Source organism: Apis cerana, linkage group LG1 (genome assembly GCF_029169275.1).
Source record: "Apis cerana isolate GH-2021 linkage group LG1, AcerK_1.0, whole genome shotgun sequence".
NCBI classification, from domain to species: Eukaryota; Metazoa; Arthropoda; class Insecta; order Hymenoptera; family Apidae; genus Apis; species Apis cerana.
The window spans coordinates 16,906,739-16,927,741 of NC_083852.1; the positions used below are offsets into that span (position 1 = coordinate 16,906,739).

The 21,003-nt window shown below is 29.0% G+C and overlaps 1 protein-coding gene across 11 annotated transcripts in view; it reads left to right on the forward strand.

Annotated features, from left to right (window-relative positions):
- LOC107994239 (protein eva-1) overlaps positions 1-20,133 on the forward strand; it is a 276,448-nt gene extending 256,315 nt beyond the window's left edge. For 6 of the 11 annotated variants that reach the window (XM_062077235.1, XM_062077247.1, XM_062077256.1 and 3 more), the window contains 3 exons: positions 15,726-15,956; positions 16,614-16,845; positions 17,096-20,133. In XM_062077235.1, coding sequence (XP_061933219.1) covers positions 15,726-15,956; positions 16,614-16,845; positions 17,096-17,324 — 692 coding nt within the window. In that variant the 3' untranslated portion in view covers positions 17,325-20,133. The remainder of the gene's footprint in view (positions 1-15,725; positions 15,957-16,613; positions 16,846-17,095) is intronic. The other 5 variants (XM_062077261.1, XM_062077264.1, XM_062077279.1 and 2 more) reach the window with 1 other exon arrangement.
- Positions 20,134-21,003: the final 870 nt, after the last annotated feature.

Genomic DNA, 21,003 nt, shown 5'->3' on the forward strand with positions numbered 1-21,003 from the left:
GTTGTATTATACACGCCCCGGCGACCAACTCATTAAACCCACGTAACCGGAACTCAGAATACCGCTTCGAAAGCCACTATGGGAACTTGGAGAGCTTTCGTCCAAGAAACAGTCTCGGCCTAGGTGTATGCACCTATAATTACCTGGATGCGACACAGCTGGAGCCTTTAACAGCCACTCTCCTCCAGTTCCTCTTTCTCTCTCTCTCTCTCTCTTTCTCTTTCCTCCGCTCTCTCTTTGTCTTTGTTTCTTTATTCCTAGTTGATTATCTTGGCGCAAAGTCGAGTATCTTACGAATGTTTTTCTTTTTTTTCCACCAATTTCTGTTGTTTTAGTTTTGCAGCGTTTAAACCGGAAAATCGACTATGAATTTCTATGACCGATTATGAAAGGTAGAGTCGTTTGTCTCGAATGCTCTTTTTCGTTCTTTCGAATTGAATTTCGCGTATTTGGCGAGGGATCAGAGGGAGATTATCCTTTTCTCAGTTTTATTTCGTATGGGCAAAGTGAAAAAGGCACTTTGTGATAGGGATTAGAGCAAGTAATTGACTTTGTAAGTAGGTCGAACGAAGAGATTATAGGTATCTTTCTTTTTAATTTTTTTAAAATGAATTTATAAAAATGTTGGAAGGAAATTTATAGTTTTAAAAATGAATTTCTCTGTTATTTAACGATAAACGAATAAATATATTATTCTGTTTTAATTTCGTTCCATATTTGATGTTTGTAATTTATACGTTGAGAAATATTAAACGAGGAAGAAGACAAGAAGTTTATAATGGCTCCTTTGCAATCTTCACGACATTCATATTCATTTTCTCCAAAAAGAAGTTTTACTATAAAAGAAACAACTTCTTTTATTCAATTGAAATCGTGAAACAAGCTTAAACAAAACTGTATATTTTAAAAAAATTAAAAAATTTGTGATAAAATAAATTGAAAACTTCCCGGAACTTTTGTTTTCAATTTTTTCAACTTAATATTCTAAATTATACAACCACATCAACGCTTGTATCCCTTATATAACATTTTCTATCCCGCTAGTATCACTATTAATCAGAAATTGATAGCAGTTATTGGCAATAACAACTATCGACCAACTGATACAGAGAGTTCCAGTAGTTTCAACTCGAGAGTATCCTATTCCAGTCAATACATTCTCCAAAGTCTGAACAGGTTAACCGTAGGATGGTCAAAAGCACGAAAATCGTCCAAATTTTAGAAGGTTAGTTTAGATTATTCATAGAGACGGAGAGATCGTATTAGGATTCATTATTAACCATTCATGCGTACGTCTGTGCGATCAGATCGAATAATTCACGAATCTGTTGTAATATTAGGGAATTGTACGTAAACGAGACCCTCAATTGATCGTATTAGCATGGTACGATAGTTCTCGCTTTGACGTATACACCACTTGCCTAATGTCGTTGGAGCCGTATACTGACGAATTGTTTGCATAGGGAGCAAGAGAGAGGTTAAAGAGCTACAGAGTAGAAATCGATGATTTCGAGATATCGCGTATTGAATTAATTGAATTAATAAATATTATTGTCATATTTGCATTGAATATTTACACGAAATTTAAAAATATTGATTATTGTTATTATAGTCTTTTCTCTAGAAGAAATCTTTCAATAATAATTTTGTAATTTATAATAATGTAGAGATATTTGAAAAGTAAATTTAAAATTTTTTTAATATCTTCTATGTACTTTTGAAAGGTTTTCTGACTTTTTTTAAAATTATTAGAAATGGAAAAAATTCGAACTGGAGCTACAATGGAGATTACGACGTTTGCGCAAAAGTAATATTAAAAAAGTACATTTACCGAAGTTATATTTTTTTGAAAATAGGATTTTCCAAACTTACAGGTTATCAGTACGAATAACAATATCGTATTGTTACATTTTCCTCTAGTATAATTCACATAAATGTCGATCTATGCTCTTTGTTTCGTTTATCTTTCGTTTGAAACAATGTTGCTCTTCTCTATTCACTATTATCAGATTTCAGTTTTCATAAAAGTTCTCTATTATTCTCTTTGAAATGGTGCAATAAATTCACATAAAATTCGAGAATTTCTTTCTTTATGAAACTAAATCCAAGAAGTTTTTGGAATATACTATTACAACTTGCATATCGATGATAAAAGTTGGATAGAAAAAAAGATATATCTATTTTCGAAGGAAACGATATGTTGCATATTAAGATCCAATATATGTAACAGAAACTTTATAGCGGCTTCTTTATGCCATCGTGGTTAGAATTTAATTAAGCTTCGTCTTTGCGGTTTGCTAGGTTTTCGCTCTAATTAAAGCTTGATATTCTTGATGGTTACATTATGCTGCTATGATATTTCTTTTTTTGTATATTGTTTTTTATATGAAAAAATTATTAAATTATACATATTCATCCATTGTCTTCTTTCTTGTTTAATGTTTATATTTATGATTGATTTTTCATTAGAAGAAAATGAAATTGTCTATTTTTAATGATAAAATATGTATTTTTTTATTAATAAAAAGTTTGAAGATTGATGCATATGTTATAATAAATTTATGAATAAATTTGCCATTTGATTTGCATTTTACAATCTGAAACATTCATGAAAATAAAATGAAATAAAATTTTAAATCAGATTGAAAGATAAATATATATGTTTGTCCAAAAGAAATAATTGCATTAAAATTGAAAAAATAAAATTTTATTATAAAGAATTTAATAAAATTTTCTCAAAATACATTATTCCATTTTTAAGCAAGAAACACATTATTCATTTATTCAAATACTTCTATTTTATCTCGAATAATCATCCCTTAAATTTTTGAACACTTGCCAAAGACACAAACCAAACGCCTTGTTCAACATTTACATTATCTGTTCCACCAACTATAGGTGTCATATTTTTCCTTATCTCTTTCATCGTATGCATTAATTTCAATCTTATCGTTTTAAACTATAACTTCATCCATCAAACACCGAGAAGCTAACCTACTTTGGATAGAAAAAAAAATGAGAAGGTCTGGTCAACCTTATTTTACTCGAGTGAACGAAATTATCCTTTCGCGACGCGTGTCTATCATCTTTTTTAATCCAATCAAACCTGCTCAAAATCCAATTTTCTCCAGGCGTAGCCCCTTTAATGCCACCCACGTCGACTTGCTAAAATTCTGCCGCGCGTTCGATCTTGTTAAAATATGAAAGAGTACCCACTATGCGCGAGTATTATCGATATACCTTTTTCTCGACACACTGCCATGATCTCTATTTTCTTTTTTTTTCACTTTTTATCTAACAAAGATCTTGGCGAAGTCAAAAGAAGCTTGGCGAATACAACAAAGCGATTGAACAATGTCTCTTGATTCGAATTTTTTTCTTTTGTAAATCAATCTCGAAGTGAATGTAAAAAAGAAAGTGGATTGAAAATGGACAATTGGAAAGCTATTATCAAGTTTAGAGGATTAATTATACTTCGTGATATACCACTGGAATCTTTATATATAACAATTGTTGCGAAATATCTTCTATCTTAAAATTTTTGTGTGTAGAATAATTACAAGGCGAGAGATAATCTTTTATTTGTTTTCCTCGAACGTTTGTGATGCGTTAAAGAAATTAGGAAATGAATAGGGTGAAAAAGTTTCCGAGAGTACTTGAAAGGAATTTTCTTAAAGGGTCGACGATGAAAATACAATGAATAAAGAATGAGGAATGAATAAGAAAAATAATCCGGTGGGTAAGATTAATTATCAGGTAGATGGAAGAAGAACCTGGATGGAAATTCGAAGATGCTGCAGAGGGCGGAAGTTTGAGAGCCAGGTATTCGTTACAAAGAAAGGAAATAAAGGAAGAAAAATGAGGAAAGAAAGTTTTCGAGGAGACAGAGGAAAAAAACCGGTGGTAAACGTTGCATCGGAACGTACTACATCAACATCAAGTGGAAAAAAGTGGCGATAAACGAGAAATAAGAGAAGGAACACAAAGAACGATACGTTGAAAGGAAAATATCTAAAGGGAGAAAGATGTTAGTGCAAACTAATTAAAAGAAAGAGAGGAAAGAGTGAAATAGATGGAAAGTTCTTATAAACTGGTGTACGAAAAGTGAACCGAAAATTGTGCCAATGTATACATTCGTAGTAAAATGAATATACATTGGATCAAACGTTATATAAGAGGAAAAGCTAGCCAATGAAATGAACTAAAATTACCCAATACGTGAAAATACGTGTAAAAATGAAGCTAAAAATAAATTCATAGAAATACGTAAAATTTAAAAAAAACCATAGATAAATATTAAAGAAAAAATGTTTTCTTTAAAAAAGAATAATATTATTGTAAGAAGAATGGATTTATTGATTCAGTTGATTAAAAAGAATTTATTAATTCCCCAGATAAATTTTCTGTTTTTTTCTGAAAAAAATCCTTTTATCTAATTCTAATCTTTTTATCAATACGCAAACAATTTCTCTAATTTCTTTCAAATTAATATTAATTGCTCGCGTGTAATTTACAAAACGTATTATAACTCGATAGAATTAGGGCCAAACAATCCATTTAAACTACTTATCGTTATTTATTTAATTCTGGTTTCCCCTCAAATACCTGTTTTGCATACTCTCCACACCTTCGAGCTTGTTTAACGCAAATAGACCAACGAAACCACACATAACTACAAAACAAAACGCAATTACCATCAGAGGCCATGATTACCGCTCTATCCATGACATGTACGGTACGTCACCGCGCCAACCATGAATCCACATTCGTGCAAAATTGTGAAAATTGGGGGCACCGGGCCCTAGCAACCGATTCATTCAACCGCATGCTTTAACGACCGCGTTCAATTGCCGACCACGCAGATAATTCAACCTTCTAATTAAAATTTCTTCATTCTTACTCTCGTGGATCTATTTCAAACTCAATAAGATTACAAATCGTGTACATTGATGGTTGAAGACACGCAATGTGATAATATATCGTTTCTGTTCATTATCCAGATTCATTATTTGAATCGCGTAGATTCATTCACAAAAGAAATAAGCGAGTTTATGGATTGGCCTTGTCCATAACCATCAGTGTTATCATCTTAATCTGGCTCTTAATTCCGCGCTTGACATCTAGAGCAATATCCTTCCAATTTTACTCTCCTCTTCCTCTTTATCTGATTCAATTGTGTGCGATTATAAAAAAATGGAAGATTGGTTTTATTTTAATCACATTATTACTCGATATTTTATGATTTTAAGTAGTCTCTAATAGAATTAACTTTGTGCACAATTATTTTTTCTTCTCTAATGATGTCTATTCTTCTCTTTTTTCTGATTTATTATGTAATCATTATGAATATCTCAGATTCATCCACGCAAATGATATAAAAAAAGTTGATTGGTTTATTCTTATTTTAATCATATTATCAATCAATATTACAATGCTTATTATAATGAAAACTGTATCAAACTTAAAAACCTTTTGTATAAAAATTCATCATTGTAATTATAAAAAAAATGAAATAAAGATCAATTGTTAAATTGATGAATTGTTAAATTATATTGAATATATATTGAAAAAAAATAAATTAAATTAGATCTTAACAATTTGAAGAAATATTATATTTCATCTCACTTTGAAGCAAAAAGAAAATAAAAAAAGAACATCGAATTCATCGACATCAATGAACAACGTTTCATTCGTGAAATTAATGCAATTATCACGTATCTTATTACATTATCGGATTTTATTTGATCGTTAATTGAAGTTAACTTGATTGGAAGACCAAAGAAAGTCAATCTTTGAATCTCCAATCATTTCCACCAGACATCGTTGTCGAACTTCAAATCGGCGCCTCTTGTCGTTCCATTTCATCGACAAAGAAAATATTGATAAAGTTTTCGATGAAAATGCCATCTCGCATAATCTCTCATGGCCGATTAGATAAGCGAACTTAATAATAATTGATCTCTCCTTTCTGCCGGCCTTCAAATCGGAATCGAAGTGAAACTCACCAATGACCAGCGAAGTTCTTTCGATGAAATTAAATTTTCGACGATCGATACGCGAAATGAATTTGCCAGGTTCGCGCGATTCGATGGTTAAAAATTGTGTCACGTCAGAAATTGAATTTCTCTCCCTCTCTCTTTCTTTTTTTTTTTATTCAGAAGTCGAATTGATATTCCTGATCTTGATTGTAATTTTAATTTTTATTGATAATATATATAATTTGAATTGAATCGTTTCTTGTTATCAATCTTGAAAAAGGAGACATGTTAAATGAAATTTTTTAATTTTTGGAGAACAATTTTAAAATTGGATTTTCCTTATTTCTCTATTTTGAAATGATTGTATTTTAAAACGTATTAAATTTCTCATCCTTTTAACAGTTAGAGGATAAAAAATGGACTTGTTGAATATTCTTAGTGCGATTTTCATTCTTTTTAAAAAAAAAGATACATTTGCCAGTAATAAAAGTACATCGAAAAAAAAGTTTCATTCACACTTTTCATCATTCCTACTTTTCTCTTATTTAAAGAAATGTGATGGTATCAAAATTGTAAGAAGAACTTCGTCGGAAGGATAGAGTTTTAAGTTACTTAAAACTTGCTGTTTGTTAAGTGGATCATTTCTATGAACCACACGTTCAACAATGACACAGTTTAACATTGAAACTTTCACTGTTTAATCTAGCTGAAAGTCTAGGAGAAATGCGAGTCTTAAACTCGAGACAACAGTTAAGTGAATAATTTAACGCTAATGCGGAAACTTTATGCGTTGCTAAAGAATTTCCTTGTTTCGTGCTCTAATCGGATACCAATGTTTTATCAAGTAAAATCTTAAATTCTCAAACAATTCACCTTTCACGATATATAAAGAAAATAAAATATACCTCATCAAATTAATATTACTTTAAAAATAGAAGATTAAAAAATCATCTTTCGATAAAATATTGAATTAATTATCATTAAGATCGAATGAGAATTAAGATAATTAATGATAATTTCAAACATCATTGTATTTGTTCGTATGCAAGTCAAAGTTAGATCGATGAAGGGACAATTAAACAGCTATCGTGGTGTCAATATCTGGCGTGGTGGGTATTGCAGTTGCGCAAACTTTCAAGCCCTTCGGGTTAGGATTCCAACAGTCAGGAGCTCGCGATCGTCGGCAAACTTTATGACACGGCAAGGAAACACGGTCGAATTTTCACAAAGAATACCAACAAGTTGGCCCCGGTTATTATACTTTCACGTTCTCCTTATTACGTTTGTCACGTCGGATTATTTTACAGGTACACGTTTAAGGTTCGTTCTCGCGCGTTCACGTTGCCTTTATTCGTCTCGAGCTTTGTTAATTGCCACGAGAAAGAAAATTTATATCTGTTACTGATGAAACGTACGATTTAAAATACGTTTAATGTTTAATCTTTTAATATTTTCAAGATTGAATTAATATTTAATTAATAATATTTTTTATTTAGTTAATGTAATCATTGTTTATTCTTTCCTGCAACTGAAAATTTTATTGTTAATATTTATTCAGTTTGAACAATTATAATATTTTTTACGGTTGATAAATTAATGGTTGAATTTCTTTTATAGAAGATTTGTTTGATGTCAAAAATGTTATATCTTTTAACTTTTTCATTGAGCTCGATATAAAATCGTTACTTTTTATCCCTGACAAAGATTCAACGTTAATGGAAAATTTTTTTGTTGTTAAAATATCGTCCTGATTGCTTTGATTAAAATTCCATTAAAAATCCCATTTCTTGCGTTTAAAATTAAAGTTTCAATGAAAATAACTTTGAAATATAGACCATTAATTTTTCTTTTTACAATTTCTTTTTACTTCACGAAACAAGCTTGTCATAATTTATGTCGATCAATGGTTTAATAATATTTAAAGAAAAATCAAATAAAATAATCAAACTTAAATTATCCACATGGAATTAAATTATCTCTTTATCGATAAAAATTTATGAAGAGGCGCTTTGAGATTATTATCTTTCATCCCTGTCGGTGATCAACGTTAATTGTCTCCGGTCATAATGAACCCACAGGTAATTGAGACTCATATCGGCGTTGCATTGAAGATTGAACTGTTGATAACCAATTTGACATTGGTAATGAGACTCTACTAATATGCTACAAGTCTAATCTAATTCCGATTAGATCCATCATCAGTCAAATTTCTATAGATTAATTCAGGAAATGAATAGACAGGAATATATAATTTCCTGAAGAGACAGAAAATTATTGTGTGTATTAATAAACAAATAATATATAAAAACAAGACTTACATTTTTAAATCACATGTATTAATGATATGTTGAATTAATTATCTAATTTCAACAAATTTCCCAACGAATTTCATCCGCCAATAAAGTCATTGAAGTAGATAATTTCTCATTTTAACCAATCCTCTCGTTGAGTTTCACCCTGTATCATCCCCATTGAAGATCATCGAACCCGTGTTGTGGTACGGAAGTTTAAGCTTAAATCGTCCGTGAAGCATTCTCGATAATGATGCAAGATATATTCCAAGATATAATGCTGAAGATATTTGACAAAAAAGTTACTAGCTAACTAAAGCTGATGACTCAAAGCATCCCTACGGAAGTTTACTGAAGGCAAAATTTACACTGTTCCGACGAGCTTAGCAATAAACTTAGATTAAATTGAAGAGTTGAACTTCTATCTAAAATTCTTTCATTAAATGAAAAGATATAGTCCATTAATTCTGGAAAATTAGAATAATTTTCTGGATGATGATTCTTAAAGAAACTTTTGATATTTTGATTATTGATATCGTGACACAAATTAATTGAGAAAATGATTTTCGTTAATTGTGATATAATTTGAGAATTAATGATATTTAAATAGCAATTTAAACGTCATTTATTATATTATATTATATTTCACATAGAGATAATAGTATTTTACATAAGTCAGTTATTTGATTTATTGATGTCTTCATTTATCATGCGTGGACATTTCAATGTTGGACGATTTACAATAATGGTTTTTAATATTCATAATGAAACATTCATATTATTTTATAAATAGCCATTTGAATTATACGATTACCATTATTGATATATCATTAAATCAATTTATAATATAATGCTTTCGATAAAAAAAATAAGCTAGAGTTCAGTAATATTACAAAAACTATAAAATTTGTGATTTTTTTTCTATTAAATTTTTTAAATTTTAAAATTTTTAAAATTTTAAAGCTATTTATTTCAATAAAACATATTTACTATATTAAAATTTAAGCGAATACTTTCTAAAACTTCTTTTTATCGAACGTTTCGTTTTGAAGAAGTGAATTAAATCGATAATTGCTCATAAAGATATTAATCGCGGATATATCAGTCGTGCCAAGGATATCAATTTTACAGGTCGATAATTCGTGATCCTGTATTAATTAACAACCGCATTAACGCGTACTGATATAGTTTAATTTCCGGAAAGAAACGACCGATAGATGGACAATTAAACGTGATCTATAAATTGGCGTGGAAAACAAGCGACGAACCATTAAATATCTTAATGAGACGCGCTACGTGCGAAACTGTGGCATCATTATTCCCAATGAAACAACGTTGCATTTGATCGTAAAACATCCGTTCCACCATGGCCAAAATGGTTAATTATCGATCCAACGAAATGCTTCAGTAATTATCTCTCAGAGAATTGTGTCAACTGCTTGCTTTAATAAGATTTGATTAGAATTTAAAACAGACGTTAATCTTTACGTATAAAATATTGTATAAGTATGAAAGTTAGTATATTTTACATTATTTTTATAAGGATTGATTTCATGAACGTGGATTTTCAATAATATAATAAATATTCATCGTGATATTGAATAAAATTAAATTATCTAATATCTTTATCTTTTATTTTTTATTCTATACTATATATTCTTTCACTATATATTATTATTTTCAGATTAATAGAAATTACAATTGTGAGACGATAATTCCTGGCACCTTTATTGGAATCGAAAGGAATTTAATAATTCGATCGACATCGCGTCGAGCGTGAAAATAGTTCATCCGACAACTATCCGATATCTTGCGCGTTTACATTATTTCCTCGTTCAGAATCCGCATGTCGAAGCACAGCAGGATTTCCAAAGCAATTCCTATGGATCTAATCAGGATTAGATTGGGTTCATAGTGTTCCTCTTGTATTGATAGCGGATCGCCAACCGATAGACCAATCTGTGACGGAACCATCGTCATTGCAACAACATACTAATACAGATGTTTCCATTCTCTATATTCAAGTGTTTCAAACACTATTAACGAGAAGCAGTTAAATTGTGATTTGTTAAGTGATTACCATTTTTCAGTGAGATCTTGTCTTTCTTCAAACGCGTTGTTTAACGGATAATTTTATCATCTATTCTTATAAACAATGATGGAACAAAAATTTAAACTGAAAATAATGAACAGTGAAATTATATTATTTGTAATAAAATGTATAGTAGTAATAATATAAGATAGATAACTCGTAACATAAATATTATTATTTCCATTTTATTCTCCAAATATGTGTAATATATGTGAAATTTGTATAAGCAACAATAACATGGAAAACATATCTTGCAATAATAATAACTGTTTTTAATTTTAATTTGAATCTCCAAAATATAATATGAAAGATACAAAGAAAAGAAGAATGTGGATATAAACATTTATATTGGTTTAGTGAAATATTTAGAATTTTAATTTTATGCATCTTTATTTTATTATTCTTTTATCATTTAATTTTTACTGGAAGATTAATTGTAGGAAAAATTTTATCAAAAAATTAAAATTAAACTGAATTAACAATTTTATAAATATATACATAGAAAAATTAATACATATAAATATAAGAAATTCTATGTCGAACATACTTTTTTGAACATTTAATTAATTAAAAATATCTTCATTATTATCTTCTATTTATTTATTATACAAAATAATAAAAGATAAATTATATTATTATTTTCATTGTTTAATAATTTAAAATTAGTATAAATATTGTGCGTACGTAATATATGTGTCAGTGCGGATGAATAAAAGAGTAGTATTGCATGCATTTTAAAGAATCCTTTTACCTTTTAGATATTTAGCAACATTTCATTAAAATAACATTAAATTACATATAACAAAGCTCCAAGTATGATGCATTATAATATATAATACTCCATCAAAATACTGTATGATGTAGCTGCATAATGCACATACTACATATTCCTTAAGTGGAAAATACATCATAATCTGAATCTACCGTTGTATTTAGTTTACCTATATATAATATATATTTATTTTGCTAAATATCACGATGGTAATAATGTCTCCGGGCATGTTGTTTATTCTGCTTGTGGAAATAATTGCACGTATAATGAAAATTACACGAATGCTATATTTTCTTTATTTTTATACAGGTAAATAAAATTGTATGAAAGACAATAATTTTTTAAAATTTAACTAGATTATCTTATTGAAGAAAAAGTGAGAAATATTTAGATATACATATATGAGATATTATTGTGAAATCAAATAATTATTTGAAACAATATATTTCATACAAATATTGATGACAATATAAATTATATATAAAAATTATTTAAATTAGTTTTATTCTTCCTATGTAAAATTTTCTGTATAACAATTTCTTCTCAGATAAGATGTTCATCAATAATTTTGATTAATTGATTCAATCGATAAGAGCTTCTTCCATTTTCCCATTCAAGAAAAAAATTTAAATAATATTTAATAATATTATTCAAATAATGATTATTCAAAAAAATGTTCTAGTTCGATACTGATTATCATTGTAGTTTTAGTTATATAACAAATATTTGAGAATACATTGGTATTATCTGACCGCCTGTGCAAATCGCTTAGAGTGCTGATAAGCGTTTTAAATGTTTGCCTACAATATATCACTTGAATAGTTTCACGTCTATCGTGGTTGTGCCGAACAATTTCCAGCGAGAAAATCGCTGTATCGATTTCATTTTGGCGAAGAAAAATCAAACGTCAATCGGTTGGAGAACAATTTTTCGTTTGTGAGTTTGAAAAATTTCGATGGATACAAGTGTGTATTGATTTAATTATTTATTATTGTCGAATGAATTAAATAATATTGTAAGGAAATTATAATCAATGATTTTTAGTGAACGTTTAAAGAAGAAAACTATTTTTTAAGTAGTTTATTCTTACGATATAAAATGTTATCAGTTCCAAAATAAGTAAAATTTATTGAGATTTTGTTCTTGAGCTGTCAATTATTGTGTAGATGCAAATAAAAATGTCTTTAATGTTAAGAAAACATATGGAATGTTTATATTTTTTAATTGATTCATTAAACTAATATGATTGTTTCTAAGTATTTAAAAGTTCTTAATTGGAAAACTCGAAACTTCAAGTGATGATTTGATCGCAAATAGGAATCATGAAACTGCTGGATCTGACTGTTTCAATTCAGATGTAAATAATATGGAAGATTTTCTTAACTTTACTAAACTTTATCATGGAAATTTTTTGTAAAAAAATTTTCTTTATTCTAAAGAAGCCAAAAAAACATTTCAAGTAACTTTTACTAAGATCATATCAACAATTACTATTATTGATTAATTATTTTCTCTTCATAGTTTTTAATTAATTAATGAAAATTTTTAATAAACTCGTCCTTTTATTTCTTTTTTTTACAATTTTTATTTTTTTGATTTTTCCTTTTTAGCATATATATTGATGATAAGATGAAATGTAGGTACTATTTGAAATGGCTGATTATGCATATTTAACCATCGTTGCTCATCGAGTTTCGTCAGATCATACATAATTGCATAAGTTTGAATTGGGTCACTTGATATTAGAATACTTAATTCTTCTTTCTATTCTACATAATATTTCATCCAACTTAATTATTCGAAACGTATTTACTCTAATTAAAGTTTTATACAAATATTTCTTATAAAATTTATAATTATGAATAGTTAATAATAATTTCTCTTTTTTTCTCTTCAATTTGTAGAATTCAAAGAAAACATATTCAATCTTTATAATATATAATTAAATTAGATTCTTAAAATAATCCATTTGAATATTTTACAAAAGGAGAAATATTATTTAATTCCTTAATCGTGTCAAAGTTAAAAATACTTTAAAATACAACACAATTGAAAATATATTATCCGACATAAAAATAATAAAATAATGCATAACTAAATTCTGGGATGTGTAGAAAAAAAAATATTGATTCTATCAACATCATAAAACGTATATGCTGAGTTTTAGTTTCTTCTTCGTATTGATGACGATTCAAAATTTCGCGGTAAGTTATTTGCTGATTCCCATGTAAATTTCAACCGCGTTTGCAGAATTGCGTCGCACAGAGGCTCCGTTTATGTAAATCAGTGTCTTCGAAGCATTCTAGTTAAGAACCACGATAAACTGGCTCGGTTTTCCAAATCAAATAAACAGGAACGTCAGACTCATCGTTCGTGAAGATCGTAAGTTTGCGTTTCGTTATTTATACTCGTTCAAAGAGATTCGATTTTAAGGGTGATTTCAGATGATTAAAATTGGTAGCCAAACGAAGAATCTTTCTAATACAAAAAATTTAGTTATATCATATTATATTTTATAACGTTATTTCATTTTTTAAATTTATAAAACAAACACATGTTTCATTCCGTGATATTTATAATTAAAAAGAATTGCATCAATGTAATTTCAATGGTTACAATCTCGACCTAAATCCAGTTTATATTCATAATGAAATAACTTCAACGTCGCTTTCAAAATTCCTTCCAATCTATTATTTCTTCCAATTCTCTTGATTACAGTCAAATCCAAAATTCGTTTATTTTCGAATTATTTTCGATTATAATTATAATTCTCCAAATTTTCATCAATATGAATATAAATATGTTGATACTTCAAACAAGATATCCATGCTCACATGTAATTCATATATTTTTGCAGTACAAAAGCCGTTGTCGTATGCCGATATATAATAAGATGAACTTCGAATTTACATTCCCATTGGCATTCACCGAACCTCCTCCTCTCCTTGAAAAATATCCATAGCCTGTCTGAGTTCTGAAAACCTGTCGAAAATGCGGAGTATCGGTATCTTCTTTGCCGGATCATCGATCCGTAAAAAACACGAGGTGAACGACACGTCGAACGGGTTATCGATGGATCTCTCCTTGTTTCACGTTATTTCGATTCATCTCTCATCAGAGGGAACCTCCAACGCGTTTCGTGGAAGTGATTGTTGGACGAGATTAAACGAAATTTGCTTCGTTTAAATTCAATTAAGAGATTTCTAGGGTTGATGAACTTTAGAAATATCTTTTTGATTAATAAAATTAGATAGATTATTTTATTTTAGCGAATTTTAAAAGTTGGTAGTATGATGCACAATCGACATTAAAGTCCTCTTGCATAATAATTTTGTAACTGTTAATTGATAGAGAGCTGAAAATTAAATAATTATAATGTTAGTTTATTATTATGTGAGAGTGTCTAGTAGCATTGACATATTCTGATTATGGATTGAAATGGGTCCATTAGTGATAAGAGCATATGCAGCATCGACAGTCATTTATGCTTATAGATTGACAACGAAATATATAGAAGATATCAATAATGTTTGATATTAGGTCGAAAACAATATCATAACGTAGCATATTCAATTTATCTTAAATTATCGACAATTGAATTGATATCATTGTTTTTGTCACTATAAATAAAGTTAATTCATATTCATTTAGCATTATTAGAAAATTCAAATAGGAAATATTGAGAGATTATTTTAAATAAAAGAAAGGATTAAAATGAAATATCTTTTATTTTTATTTATATTATTTTAATTTAAAGCTATCTAAAAATAGCAATTTTGTATTTAAAAATAGTAAAAAAGATAACTTTGAATTTAATAATTTTATATTTAATTCTTCTCATCCATTTTGTTAACGAATATAATATAATGAAGTATCTCAATTATGATTAAATTCATTATATATACGATAAATGGCAAAAAATGTATATATTTTAAGTAGTAAAATCAATGTAATCGCATATTTAAATATCTATCAAAATTTCCTATATTCTATATCATTTAAATTTCATAAATTAGTCTTTATTCCATGTATAAATTTCAATTTATAAATTCACATTATTCATCTTATTTTAATATTTTCCTTGATTTTTTTTTTCTATCACCTTACACAGCACTCTCGTATTGATCGTAATTTTGTACAAATAACACGAAGCAATTACGATTTGGTGGAGGATTACATTCTATATCATTTTATTCCCAATACTCTTGTATATAATATGAAGCTACGAATAAATCACCATTGCCTTGCCAAGAATACGCTATCTGTAAAATAAATTAACCGTGTTCCGATTATCTTTTATAATTTTCGTATTTAACACACATAATCGTATATCTGACAAATAATGTGTAAATATTGATCGTTATATCAAATATATTATAAAGAAATATGCGTTGTATTTGAAATTTTTTGAAATTATCTCTGTTATCGTGTAAAGAAAAACGATTATTATGGCTTCTTGTAAATAACAGGATCGGGGATGATTAATATAACTTATCGGCACCTATTTGTGCATTGCATTCTTTTATCCCTTCTTATCGATCTTTTATTCTTGATCAGCCAGTCCTATTCATTTATTTCTCGCGTCTACACAGTGGATACACGATCGAACAAGTTTAAGTCTGTCGGTGTAGGAGCGAAAGAGTCGCCCCTAACACCCACGGTTATTCAAGGGATGATTATGTTCGACAACAACGTGGCCGATATTACCAGCAGTACGATGTCACCGATTAATTGCACCACGGTAGTCTACGCCTTTCCCGAAGAGGATCGTGTCGTTGTCGGATATATCAATGAATGGATCAATGCCTATTCGTTCATATCGAGTAAGTACACTCTGTACTCCACTTTCCCCTTCGAGCAGTCGGTAAGTCACCTTTTTTACCGGTCTTTCTCGCTGTTCTCTTTATTTCTTTATCGATTGAACTAGAGATATCGCCTAGGGAAATGTCGGTAAACAGAGATCCCGCTTTTATCAAGCTTTGAAATGATAGTAACTATTTACAATCGATAATTTAGCTTATCTAGATTAGTTGGTAAACTTCTGTTCCTACAATTAATGATTACTTTATCATCAGGTATCAATAATATAATGTTATACATTTTTAAAAAAAATAATTATTAAATTTTTCTTAATATTTGGAAGACAAAAATTTATAATTAGAAAATTTAGAAACTATAGGTAGTCGTATGTATGTTTAATAAATATTTGTTTTGTATTGTATTTATGTTGCGTAAAAAAACGAATATTTTAAAATAATAATACTGCACTTTATTGCTCGAAACGCGATTAGTTTGCAATCAAAAAGATTGAGCATTTGTGTTTGCATTGCATCTATAGTAGTAGATTTTCCAGTAATTTTGCATGCGAGTTGAACCCTTCCTAAATTTTCATATTTCATATTTTAATTCAATTATATAATCTAATTAATTTTATAAAATTTGATCATTGTTACATTTTATTGGATTTCCCGTTCACACAGAAAATCAAGAGAAATTCTACCTTTATATCATCGTGTCGGTCACAGCCGGTATTTTAATCTTCCTGGGCTTGGTAATTGGACGTCTTTTAGTCAGCCGTCATCGTGCGAAGAGAGACGCAAAGTTCCATGCAAATAACGAAGCGCTTCCAAATGGATTCACCGATGACATTTCAGAAATTGACGCTGATATTGATCTTACCACGCCAGTACCAGTTCCGATGCAAGACACAAGGTTTGTACACCATTCAAATACGTTTTTTGAAATGATCTAACAATTTAAAAATATCTTTTTTAAATAATACTAATATTAATAATAATAATAATAATAAATTTACTAGTAGTATCTATTAAATTATATCAATTACAATCCCATCTTTATTCAACCCTCGTCAATCTCAATACAATCACTTTTGCAAATACTCTACACTACCCCACCATCCCAAAAAGTTTTATTTTTATTTTACTCTGAATTTCCTTTCCAGGCTTCCAGAGACCCAGCTGGCCGAGAGGCTCCACGGCGATCGTTACTACGCGGAAACAAGGATACCTATGTCGCCCACCACGATGCATCCAGCGCCAGGGCATTACCCTGGCAACACAGGTGTCAGGGTGGACCTGGGCAACCATATGGTAGGCACGGACAGCCTTCACACGATTCTACGCCCAGAAAATCCACGGAGTTTGAGCACGAAGAGCTATTACTATGGCTGACAGGAGGAAGGGGGGGTTATCCCGCGCGAGGGGCGGCCCCCGTCCTTGAGCCCGGTACCGGAAGTGAGCACGCGGAAGTACTGCTTTTAATCGAAAGACCGATTTTCTAACGGCGTGCGAAGCCGCTGTAAAAGACAAAACGTTCGATATCAACGGGCGATACTCGTTGTCGATCGAAATCGTTGTTTCCTCGAGCGAAAGTCAAGAGATCTTCGTCCTGGTACCGGAAATAAGTATGTGAAGGTGACGCATTTTTTTTTATTTCTTATTTTTACTTTTCTTTCAACTCTTGGAATTCTCGAGCAAAAAATTCGATGAAAAATTCGATTTCACACGAGAGAGAAACAGAAGGAGAAGGAGGGGAAGAGAGAGAGAGAATCCTGCTACGATTTTGTTCCCTGAAATTATTTCAATTGGAAATTTTCGAGAGGAATATTCGTGGTCGTATGCTTTCACTGCAGGAAGCGATGTATTTGATCCCTATAAATCAATAGCACGAAACGAGTGGAAATTTAGTTGGAACCCGAGCGTTGGAAGTGGACAAACTTGTTATCTCTCGCTGTGAAATCGTTTCACGCGTGCCTGTACCCGACACCGGAAGCGAATAAGAGCTCGGCCAACGAGGCGGGAAATCTAACGAGAGCGTTGTAAATACATCGTCGAGAGTTTCGAGCTATTTCTATAGAAATTCTGAGAAATATCTCGAAAATACTCCGATTGAACAGAGATATTAAAAGAACTTCTATTGTTTGTTGAAGATGATGTTATTGAAGATAGTATTGTTTTTTCATAAGAAACTGCGATTATATAAGGCTGGATAATCGAAAGTATAAATACGTTGAATGTAAACGAAAATAAGAAAGTTTATGGAGGCAGTGTTCGTTCTTGCGACCAATATCGGAAATAAATATCTACGACATCGTCGAAGATGTGTAAGATGATTAATTGATTGTAATTATATTTTAATATTTGAACGATAGAATTTATTGGAAAAGTGTTATGAAATATGAAGGATAAAGAATGAAATAATAATCGATATTAGAAATAAAAAGAGAATTCTTGTTAATTATTAAATTTTGATATGTTTGATTTTTCTACTATATCATTGATATAGTAGATTTTTCGACGATTAGAAATCTTAATAATTAAAATTTAAGTTGATTTATTTAAAAATTTATGTAAAAAAAAGATGTGATTTGTAAAATTAAAAATATATAACAGTTTTGTATATGTCAGTCAACTTTTATATATGAATTCAAAAATATATTGGAAGAACGAGATTGAAATATAAAAATTGAATGAAATGAAAAGAAAGTATCACTGCCTATCAAACAGTAGCAACAATAACAATAAATATCTGCGAGAAAAGCGGATCGATATCCTATATATACATACAATAATTTATTGTGAAAAATCACTTTTTTCCAACGAAAATCACGCACACATTTCTTTAAAAAGAAAAAAAAAAGAGAGAGAAAATAATACATATCTGCACAAACAAATTGTGTACAGCAATAAATAATCGTAACTCTTTCCATTTAAAAGATTATTTTTCATCGAAAGATCGAGAAGACTGTTTAAAAAAAAATCTATCACTGCCTAGTCGATGAGAAAAAGACATACGGGTCTTTTGTTACGAACCAAATTTTCTTAAATTTTCCTCAAATCGAGCTATATCATTGATACTGTGATGCTTGTTCACACACTACAGAAACAAATAATAATAATGTGGTTTCCTTGATAATAATTTTTCTAATATAAATTTTCAATATTTTTCTTATTGAAAAAAAGTATTTGTGGCTCGAAATATAATTTATATTTAAATATTTTATAAATATAATTTAAACATGCATACAAATATATTCTTCAATTTTAACTTGAATTAAAATAATTGATAACGTTTATGAAATAATTGTTTAAAATAGAATAACTGAAAAAATGATATTCTGAATTTTCTATTAAATATAAATCTAAAATTTAAAAGTAATTGAGCTACACATATTATTAATCAGGCATTAATTGGTAATATTATTCAAATTTCTCTCGATTAAAAGTCATTGTTAATTAGAACCAGAACAAACAGTCACCGATTGAAACGATCAATATTGCATTCGATGGACGAACGAAAACGACACGATCGAACGAGACGAATCGACGATCGATCGATCTTCCTAAAATCTAATCTGAAAAATCTCTAACTATAAAAAAATATACCAAAAAAAAAAAAAACAAAAAAATAAATAAACACATAAAAAGACAAAAAAGAAACAAAAGCAATGAATCGAATGCCTAATTTCAATTGAAATTGGTATTCGTTATGGTGGTTTAACCATATTAGCCTTAAGAAAACAGGAAATCGATCGATCTCTACGAAATTACAGCGGTTTTGTGTATCGAATACACGCAACCAAAAAAGAAATAGGAAAAAAACACAAATGAAATAAAAATGCACCGCGAAACAACTTTTATAGAGAAATGATCTGTATGTATATCACGCTGTAAATACGAACAATGTAATTTACTGTAATTGTTAAGGGAATTCAATTAAAGAGGAAGAAAGTGTATGTATGCGAGAGAGCGTTGTATCTAGATCGAGAGTCTAATCGAAGGAAGTAGTCGAGAAAATTATTCTCTGTGCCATTGAGTTGAATTTCACGATAGAGGATCTAAATCTTCTGTGGTGGTTCACGTGATTGATTGTGATTGATGGTAATGGAAGAGAATCTAGTTAGGATCTTTAAATACTTTGTTAAATTATAAAATTATAAATGAAATTAAATTTTTTTTCTATTTCAAGATTTGGAATATACATGATATTTGTTTGTCTTTTAAGTTTATATTTGCGTTTATAAATTGTATCAAAAATGATCTTGTGAAATTATCACTTCACATTATGTTACAAAGTACAGAAAAAAAATTCTATTTTATCCTATTCTATTCACTATTTCGTGCTATTTAAATGATTTTTTTCTGTTTCTATCAGAATCGATTTGTATAACTTTATATACATTAATTTAGAATGATTATTAATTATTAATTATTAATTAGATTAATATTGGATTTTAATTGACAAAACAGAAAATTTATATATTAATTTTAAGATAATCCTTAGACTATCTTTTTCTTTGTATTTTATTTTTTATATTGCAATGGAAAGTTGTGCATATGTACAATGAAAAGTTATGATACGTTTTTAAAATAAGAATTTAACCAATATATGGATAATCATGCGAAGAGATGAAAATTTTTTAATTATTTCATAATATTTATTTCAATTGTAATAAAATATGCACATAATTTGAAGAAATATTAAGTGGAAATTCATAGTGCCATTCTCGCATAATTAATCTTTTTTTATTTATGGTTTATACATTGTTTATAGATAATAATATAAGTATTATTAATTTGTACATTAATTTTTACAATTTTGTAATCACGGCGTTATTATCGTAAATAACGAGGATATAGTATATTTAATATACGAGTCTAATATTTCTTTTGAACCGAAAATTAAATAATGATAATTGAATGGCTTATTGAAATAACGAATATTCTTAATATTTATAAATATTAATTACGAAATTACAAAGGAAAAAAGATTTTTACACATTGATTTATAAATTTAATAATGCACTTTACTTTTTCAACGAATATATATATAATTTCTAATTAATTATTC